Source organism: Sander lucioperca, chromosome 9, assembly GCF_008315115.2.
Source record: "Sander lucioperca isolate FBNREF2018 chromosome 9, SLUC_FBN_1.2, whole genome shotgun sequence".
In the NCBI taxonomy this organism is placed as follows: Eukaryota; Metazoa; Chordata; class Actinopteri; order Perciformes; family Percidae; genus Sander; species Sander lucioperca.
Window position 1 is genome coordinate 20,018,175 of NC_050181.1, and position 9,568 is coordinate 20,027,742.

A 9,568-nucleotide genomic window follows, 5' to 3' on the forward strand; every position below is an offset into this window, starting at 1 on the left:
AGGTGGAGTGTTCAATGCAGTAGGCTGTGAGGAAGTGAAAATGGAACTGGTGAGCAGAAAAAGTGTAGTTTGGCAGAACTTTCAGTCAAAAGAAGACCATTCAAGTCCAGCTACATGTTCAATTAACAATGCTGATTAGTCTGGTGGTGGTGAGGACCCTAAACTATACACAACATCACCGCTGTTACAACATCTGGTATCAAACATCTGGAAGAATACGAGTTGTGATGAAGGAATCTACAGACAGCAGCCAGAATGCAGCAACTTCAGGTACGGCAAAGGAAGGACAGTCACTGTTAAAAACTTGATGGGATGGGAGTAAGATTCGGTATTCGGCCTGTATTCTGGATTCAGTGCATCCCTTATATATATATATATATTAGGGCTGTCAAACGATAAAAAAATTTTAATCGCGATTAATCGCTGAATTCTATAGTTAATCGTGATTAATTGCATATTTTATAACATGATTAAAATTCTATTATTTTGCATCTCAGAACAGTTTTTAAGTCCATATTAACAATGGAAAGCCATTCTTACCAGTGGATCTTGATTGGGAATCAAATGAATGGAAAGAAAGTTACTTTATGAACTTGACTTTAAGATTTGTAATTATTTATTTACTGTAAACAAAAGAACAAAGTGTGAATCTGTCATTATTGCACAATTCCTCCAAGTACCTAACTAAAAAACTACAAATCCCTTTCCTTACCACAGTCCATCTAGTGTTTAGTAACTCCTAAATAATGTTGATTCCTCTCTGACGTCCAGTGATCACCGGTTAATGAGACAGAGTTTGCAGCACCTTGCAGCTGTTCAGTGTGGCTGCTTCCTCCGTGTCCTACAGGCTGTGTATCCGTGACAACTGCTGTCCCCCTCAACGGCAACGAGACAGGTCAGAACATGCCAACCGTAGTACGTCTTTAAGACCCGAGTCCTCTACGATGCTGACAGGTCTGCAGTTAGTTGCCACCCGTTTCGCAAGAGCTGTAGTAATTCTTTTGGATTTGGTTTCATCCACAGGTCGGCAAGTAGCACTCTCCAAAATACTGCTTTGGGTGGGTAGCATGCTAGCTGGTAGCATCACGTTAACTGTACTATGCTTAGCTCCTTAGGTGGTAGATCAAGCTTTACGTGCTTTAATATTTTAATTCGGTTTTACACAACGTGCATATGGCTTTCGACTTGTCTACGAGCCGTCTGGGAGTTTCTGAAAATAAAAAGCTCCATTCAGAGTTATTGCTGCTGTGTTTCTCCATCATGCTGCAGCAGCAGCAGCAGGATGTGTTAGGAGGAAGTGGCAGCTTGATGAGAAGTAACGGTGCTGCAAAGGGTCAAAATAGTAGCCTGTTAGGACCACGCCAAGCCCAGTGAGGTGGAACAGAAATTAATAACTGCCGGCATGCGATTAATGCGATTAAAAAAAATTAACGCATTATGCTCGGCCCTTAATGACGTTTAATGTGGTAATGCTGACAGCCCTAATATATATATATATATATATATATATATATATATATATAGACAGAGGGGGAGACAGAGAGGGAAATAGAGAAAGAGACAGAGGGGGAGACGTGGGAAAGGATGTGTTAATTAGCAGGAGTCTACCTGCTGTGTTGGAGGTGAGGGGGCGGGAGGAGGAGGACGCGTCGCTGCGGCTCTCGGACAGGAAGTCATCGATTGAGGGACTCAGCAGGGGTCGACTCTCCTGCTGCTCCCGCTGCTGCAGACAGAAACACACAACCGTTGGACAGAAACACACAACCGCTGGACAGAAATACACGTTCTCACTCCCATCTCGTAAAATACGGACGCTTGGTCAGGTGCCTTTGTCGTTGTTATTGACGCTAAAAGTCTCCTTTAGCGTCATATAACGTGCTCTATCTAAACACGCTTGGTCGGGACTATTGGCGTCCCTTTTGACGCAGTTATGTTAAGGGAAAGCTCGTGGGTGGGCGTACGTTTCCGTGACTCGCAGCAATAACGGGACGGTTAAAGACACACGTGGAACACGATCCCGCGTGTCTGAGATAGACTTTATTAATCCCACACTGGGGAAATTCCTGTGCTACAGCAGCTCAAAAGAAAAAACAATGTACACACAACAGAATAGCACAAATACACACTAAGTAGACATAGGAGAAAAAATATACATAACATATAAGAACAAGAAAAATAGAATGAGTTATAATAATAATAGTAATATAAACAGACAGTATATATACACAGATATACAGATGAGTAAGGTGCGGATGAATAGATGTGACATATTGCACAGTTGGAGGTAACAAAGAGTGATGAATATATAAATATGGATAGTGCAGTATATTGTCCAGTGATGGCGAGCAGTGCTACATTATGATGATTAAGAGTCTGACTGCTGCTGGAATGAAGTCCATACCCTCGTACGGTTTGGAGGAATGGTTGGATATAGAAAGCAGAGAGCAGAATGTGGTTTTCACATCCTTTCTTTACTGGCTGAATGTTTCTAAATGAGACACAAACATGATTACATCCTCTCACATGTATTTTTGAAAGCTTTGAAGAAACATTTTGTGTTTGTGTGAAGCCTGCGGACTCTTTCAGAAGACTCGGCGATACAAGTTTAATCCTGACATCCAGTCATGAACACAGCTGCCGCTGCTGATTTATCCATTAGGATCTCTTTAAATGTTTAATTCATAGGAGCTGCTGCTGTCAGAAACAATGCCTGAAAACTCAAGATTTTCTGACAGCGTCTGAAAGCTCCGTCAGAAAAGAACAGGGGACTCGCACGGGGCACCAACTGTTACACCTACCAGATTTAAATTCAGCTTTGACTCAGAAAAGACGTGGAACATATGTATGTTCAGACACTAAAGACCAAGATGACGTCCTCATTAGGCCCTGTTTACACAAATACGCTCGCGGGTGAAAAAAAAAAAATATTTTATCAGATCTGCCTTTCGTTTAGACAGCGACAGCATTTTGGGGGACTTAAAAACGCAAAAAAGTGTAACCACCCTCCCGGAAATCTTAAAAACACTCCACCGTCGCGTTCCCATCTAAAGGGTAAAAACACACTGTGCGAGAGTGTGTGTCTGTGTGTATGTGTGCCGTGTATGTGTGTGCCGCTTGTGTGTCTGTGTGTGCATTGTTTTGAGAAATAACTCCATCTCCTCGTCTGTCCAGACCAAATTGTCAGCTTTTGTTGTTGAATTGAATTTCACACACTTTTGCGTCACCATATCCACACAAATTTCCCCCCCACAACGCTCGTTGTCGAGCCCGACACAGTTACAATCTCATTTCTTTCTCATACTAATGAAACATACGTTTGTAGGAAGGCATTCGGAAATGTCAACAGACGAGGTCATCAGCTCACGTTAACACAGGCGCGCACCTACATAATACGCTGTTTTAAATTTAAAATGTTCAATGCCTTATCGCGCTGATGTGACCGAGCCCGACCAGAACCCCAACATCATTTCTAAATATCTGTCCGAACCCAGCCCGGTCCGTCGGTTACTGCCGGGTCCCGACGGGCTCGGTTTCGGGTATCCATCCTCTAGTCCTCATGCCTTTGTGTCTTCTGGAAGGACTACTGCAATGCCCTGTTTTCAGGCCTCCCTGCATGTTCACTTAGAAGCTTGCAACTCGTCCAAAATGCAGCAGCCAACTCTTGTCTTAACCTCACTCCACTGGCTACCCATACAGGCAAGAACAGATTTTAAAATCCTCCTTTTAACCTATAAATCGCTGAATGGCCTTGCACCCTCATACCTAGCCGAACTGATTAACCCCTATACCCCCGCACGACCACTCTGCTCCCTGGGTACCAACCTTTTAGAAACTCCTGGGGTCAAAAACATATCGGCAGGCCACCGTGCCTTTTCTTATCGAGCACCATACCTCTGGAATAACCTTCTGTTGTATGTCAGAGAAGCCTAGCCTGGTCTGTGTGTGTGTGTGTGTGTGTGTGTGTGTGTGTGTGTGTGTGTGTGTGTGTCTGTGTGTGTGTGTATGTCTGTGTGTCTATGTGTGTGCTTGTTTTACTATATTCGTGGGGTCCAAAAACCGGGGAGTCCAGTATACTTGTAGGGTCTCGACAGCTTTGTGGGGCCAAAATGCTGGACCCCACAAGGTTAAAGGTCTGTTTGAGGGTTAAGACTTGGTTTTAGGATTAGGGTTAGAATTAGGTTATGGTTAGGGTGAGGGTAAGGGTTAAGGTTAGGCATTAAGTGGTGATGGTTAAGGTTAGGGTAAGGGGCTAGGGAATGCATTATGTCAATGACGGGTCCCCACAAAGATAGTGAAACAAACATGTGTCTGTGTGTGTGTGTGTGTGTGTGTGTGTGTGTGTGTGTGTGTGTGTGTGTGTGTGTGTGTGTCTAATCCTAATCCACAGCACTGGGTACGTGCACATGTCAACTGGAATATGTTGGGATTTAATCCTGTGTGCGTGCACCGCTGTCACTAAAAGACATCCAGACAGCTGAAATCAGGCGCTGTTGGAGCGATTTCTCCCTGAATCTACATCACCGTGTGTGACTGTACAGTCAAAGTCAAAGCTTTTTGGGAACAAATTAAAAACCTAAAACAGAAAAGATGATCTCAAAAGACCTTTTGATGAACCCTGCTCTTTTAGTTCTGGACTCTGCCGCAGATCACGGAAGGAAACCCAGAAGATTAGGAAGTTTTTTGGCGTATGCACCAGTTGAGAAAGTCCTTTTATTTATTTTTTTAACTGAATTGCCATCCATGGAAGCCTCGCCCTACACACTTTAGCTAAGCTTTAGGCCTCCTGCACACTGGCTGTGTGGTGGCTGCGTGGCGTGAGCGTGGCGTGAGCGTGGCGTTTTCTATGTCTTCCCACACCAGAAAGGTGTCTGAGGCGGCGCTGCTGCTGCTGCTAGCCTTGTCTGGACACATGGATGTTTCCATAAACATAAACATAAATATATTCTGATCCGATTACAGCAGAGACAGCATCGGCAGTATTGACGGCAACATAGGCTCCAGAATATTTCCTTCTGTATTGACAGGTGCTATATTTGAAAATCAATAATTATTAATTATTTTTTTAAATTACATTTATATCTGCATTTATGTCAAAACCTCGAGACTTTCAAACATCAAAATGGGGGCCCTATCTCACACCCGGAGCAGTGCAAAGCTCGACCCAGTTGTCAGTTTCCCGTCCAGCACCCACGTCGTTTAAATAACAAATGCACCTGAACCCATCTGTGGCCCATGGTCTTACAGGGAGGTGTGTTCAGGTGCATTCTGGGCGTGCTGGTCTTACAGGGAGGTGTGTTCAGGTGCATTCGGGGCGCGCTGGTCTTACAGGGAGGTGTGTTCAGGTGCATTCTGGGCGTGCTGGTCTTACAGGGAGGTGTGTTCAGGTGCATTCGGGGCGCGCTGGTCTTACAGGGAGGTGTGTTCAGGTGCATTCTGGGCGTGCTGGTCTTACAGGGAGGTGTGTTCAGGTGCATTCGGGGCGCGCTGGTCTTACAGGGAGGTGTGTTCAGGGCTTCTGGGCGTGCGGGTCTACAGGGAGGTGTGTTCAGGTGCATTCTGGGCGTGCTGGTCTTACAGGGAGGTGTGTTCAGGTGCATTCTGGGTGTGCTCGTCTTACAGGGAGGTGTGTTCAGGTGCATTCTGGGCGTGCTGGTCTTACAGGGAGGTGTGTTCAGGTGCATTCTGGGCGTGCTGGTCTTATAGGGAGGTGTGTTCAGGTGCATTCTGGGCGTGCTGGTCTTATAGGGAGGTGTGTTCAGGTGCATTCTGGGCGTGCTGGTCGTACAGGGAGGTGTGTTCAGGTGCATTCTGGGCGTGCTGGTCTTACAGGGAGGTGTGTTCAGGTGCATTCTGGGCGTGCTGGTCTTATAGGGAGGTGTGTTCAGGTGCATTCTGGGCGTGCTGGTCTTACAGGGAGGTGTGTTCAGGTGCATTCTGGAGATATTGCTATCTCGAGGCAGTGGGAAGTGATCACGCCATTGACCAACAAAAACCTGGTCTAAAGTCAATAATGCAGCATTTCATTGTTATTTTAACAGAGCATTAGTAAAATGCTCCTAGGCTCGTGCACAGCACGCACACTATGCTTGTTACACACACAGGGACGCACAGCAGCACACACACATGCAGAAGATTACAAATAAAAATATTACGGTGCAAATCCTCCATCATAACAGCAATGCTCCAAGGTCCAAACGTGTCTGGCTTTTAACACTAGAAGTGCCAGAATCCCATAACTACTAGAACTGCCGTGAGCGGTCATTTTGACCGCCAGATTCCAAACTCTATAATCTCTCATGATAAATACCTAATTGCAATATTGTATTATGTATTAGGATATCTTTAGAAAAACGTAATAACACCGAAATGTACATTTTAACGAGTTTAATTATACATTTGAGTAGTAATATGTGTTTCAATTATTCATATCATGGCATAGTAAACCGTAATTATTTCATACATTCATATCCCGAAAAATACGGTGTGGAAATTCATTCAACTTAACTCATAATAGCCAAATAACAATTAAAAGTATCTTATTTGAACATTTAGCTATAACCTAAACTGGCACAGCCTCCGTTTTGGCGTCTGCTGCGGTGGTCAGCGCTGCTCGGATTGGTCTTTTTTCCTCCATTAACTCCGCTCTCAGCTCTCTGCCAATTACTGCATGAACTTCCTCCGGACAATTTTACTGCTGGTGCACTCCTTGGAGAGGATGTGTGTAATGATTCCAGCCAGTTCGAGGATGTATAAAGTTATATGAACACGTAGACAGCTACCAGCCATCTACGTGTACCGCGCCTTTCACAGAGCGAGCACCCGGTGTTTGCCTTCTGATTCAGAACAGAGTGCCTCCACGCCGTAGTAGCCTACGTTACCGACTCTGGCTTTGCCTTCGGCCCATTGGTGATGCCCACACTTGTTACTTGAGACCGCTAGTCACGTTTCTCTGACAGAGACTATGGTAGTTACTAAGCAACCAAGATGCATCTTCAACCGCGCGAAAAATTAAAAACGATACTGAGAAAATCCGAGCGGTCAATATGACCGTGTATGGCCGAAATAGGTAAAAGTGATTGTATTTTCTTTGCCTTTTGTGTAATGTATATAAAAACAAATTTAAATTAAAATACAGACTCTTTTAGGAAAAGTCAGGCAGCAGCAGGATTGTATTTTTTTATTTAGCAAAGTTATTACACATATACATTTCAAAACGGTCAAAATGACCGTCATGGCCGTTCTAGTGTTAAAGGGAATGGGAGATGATCTCTGATTGGTTGATTGCATGTTACGCCCAAAACACACCTCTGATTAATGAAGACACTAAGGACAACCCTTTAGAACCATGCACCCGGCACACGGACCCTTTTTACCGCCGTCAAACTAGCAGAAGTGGATTTGGACACGCCCTAAACACACCTGCACCAGACGCTGCACGCCGTGACCTCAGATCGTTAAAATAGGAGCCCTTTCTTCAGGCTCCTAAAGCCTGCTTTATCGTCTATTTTAAACCATAATTTACTAAATGAGCACCATGCTGTATTGAAGAAGCCTTGAAACTAGCTTTGTGCATTATGTTTTTACAGACTGAGAGCAGAAACATGCAGCTGCAGGTCTGAGGTCCGAGCACAGAAGCAAGCTGAAAGCAGAAAGAAAGATCTCTGAACAGAGCGAGGTCGTCATGCTGACCTTGGTTGTCACGGTGAGGAGGGCGTTTCCTTCTGAGGTTGACTTTTTACCAGGAAGCTCCTTCAGCACCATGGCAACGACCCTGTCCCCTTTCCCCTACAACAGGCAAAGCGACATGTTCATTCATTCAGACGCACAAAACACAACCTTTTACTAAGTCATCACTGCCTTTTTCTGTCAAAGTCAGGTATTAAAGATGAATGCCTCATAAACTATTAAAGAAAAAGAAATGATGATGAAGTCACTAAGATAAAAAAAAAACGCTAGCCGCGAGGTGTGTATGTGTGTGTGTGTGTGTGTGTGTGTGTGTGTGTGTGTGTGTGTGTGTGTGTGTCTGTGTGTCTGTGTGTTTGTGTGTGTGTGTGTGTGTGTGTGTGTGTGTGTGTCTGTGTGTCTGAGTGTGTTTGTGTGTGTGTGTGTGTGTGTGTGTGTTTGTGTGTGTGTGTGTGTGTGTGTGTGTGTGTGTGTGTGTGTGTCTGTGTGTGTGTGTGTGTGTCTGTGTGTGTGTGTGTGTGTGTGTGTGTGTGTCTGTGTGTCTGTGTGTTTGTGTGTGTGTGTGTGTGTGTGTGTGTCTGTGTGTCTGAGTGTGTTTGTGTGTGTGTGTGTGTGTGTGTGTGTGTTTGTGTGTGTGTGTGTGTGTGTGTGTGTGTGTGTGTGTGTGTGTGTCTGTGTGTGTGTGTGTGTCTGTGTGTGTGTGTGTGTGTGTGTGTGTGTGTGTGTGTGTGTGGCGTTGCAAATGATCAAACATGCGAAATCTGCATCCTTGGGGTATTTGCTGAGTTGAAATTTTCTAACTTAAGCGACAAAATTGCCTTAGTTTCTCATTATTTACAGAGAGCGGACAGAAAATGAGCTCTCTTTGGTAAGTTCTGAAATTCTGTGTCTGTTGTTGTGTTGATGTAGCCTGGACGCCAGCCGACCTTAGCCCCGCCCACAACATTTGAGGTTGCAAAGTTCGGTCTGGACTTGATCCGTTGTGGAGCAACTATGCTCCAACCAGAGCTGTTCAGACCAATCAAATTGTCAGGGGGCGGGCAGATGATCAACAGTAATCAACCACGTCACCAAAGAGCGCTTGAGTTCACTTCGTTTACAACAAAGACGTCTGCCGCTGGAGAACTGAGATGTGTAGATTCTGCTATTGTGTCTGTTATAGACGATATCGACAGCACATTCATTTTAAAAGAGGAACAGAGAACCGCGATCACGGCATTTGTCGATCGGAAAGATGTTTTTCCCGTCCTTCCTACGGGATTCGACAAAAATGTAATCAGTTGCATACAGCTACTGTGTGAACTGATACATGTAAGTTCAGTAGTGTGCTCTACATACGTCACATACTCTGTTGCTGTGATTGGTTATAGGTCTATCTGTTGCTCTGATTGGTTGTAGGTCTATCCGCTGCTCTGATTGGTTGTAGGTCTATCCAGTTGAGTGCAGAGGCATTTTCTTTCCTGGTTCGGTTGAAACTCACCCCATAATCACAGCCCAATGGAGTGGTTTCAGACTCATATTCTGACTAGAATCTGAGTATGACCACGTCAGGCTATTAAACCAATGCAATTCTGATTCATAACCCTCTGACTTTGGCTCGGACTACACCCATCTTGGAACTCGGCCTTCACTTTAAACTCAACTACACACCTGTAAAGTTTCGTGAATGCATCTTACACGGGTGGTGACAAAATACAGACAGACCGTAGCTGTGTTAGAAACCGTTCCCTGTCACGGAAATAGTTCCCTATATAGTGTGTTTGTAGTGGTGTTCGAATTCTCAGCAGCTAATTTCATTCACTATATAGTCCACTACAAAATACCCACAATGCACAGCTAATTTGAGCGTGCATACAATGTACCCAGCGCAATTTTGCGAATCCTA

The 9,568-nt window shown here is 44.6% G+C and overlaps 1 protein-coding gene across 1 annotated transcript in view; it reads right to left on the reverse strand.

Annotated features, from left to right (window-relative positions):
• The window catches only part of LOC116056358 (PEX5-related protein-like), a 48,313-nt gene that overhangs the window by 27,872 nt on the left and 10,873 nt on the right, over positions 1-9,568 (reverse strand). Inside the window, exons 2-3 of the mRNA XM_036004834.1 lie at positions 7,690-7,785; positions 1,609-1,723 (exon numbers count right to left, since the gene is read on the reverse strand). Of these exons, the coding sequence (XP_035860727.1) occupies positions 1,609-1,723; positions 7,690-7,785 (211 nt within the window). The remainder of the gene's footprint in view (positions 1-1,608; positions 1,724-7,689; positions 7,786-9,568) is intronic.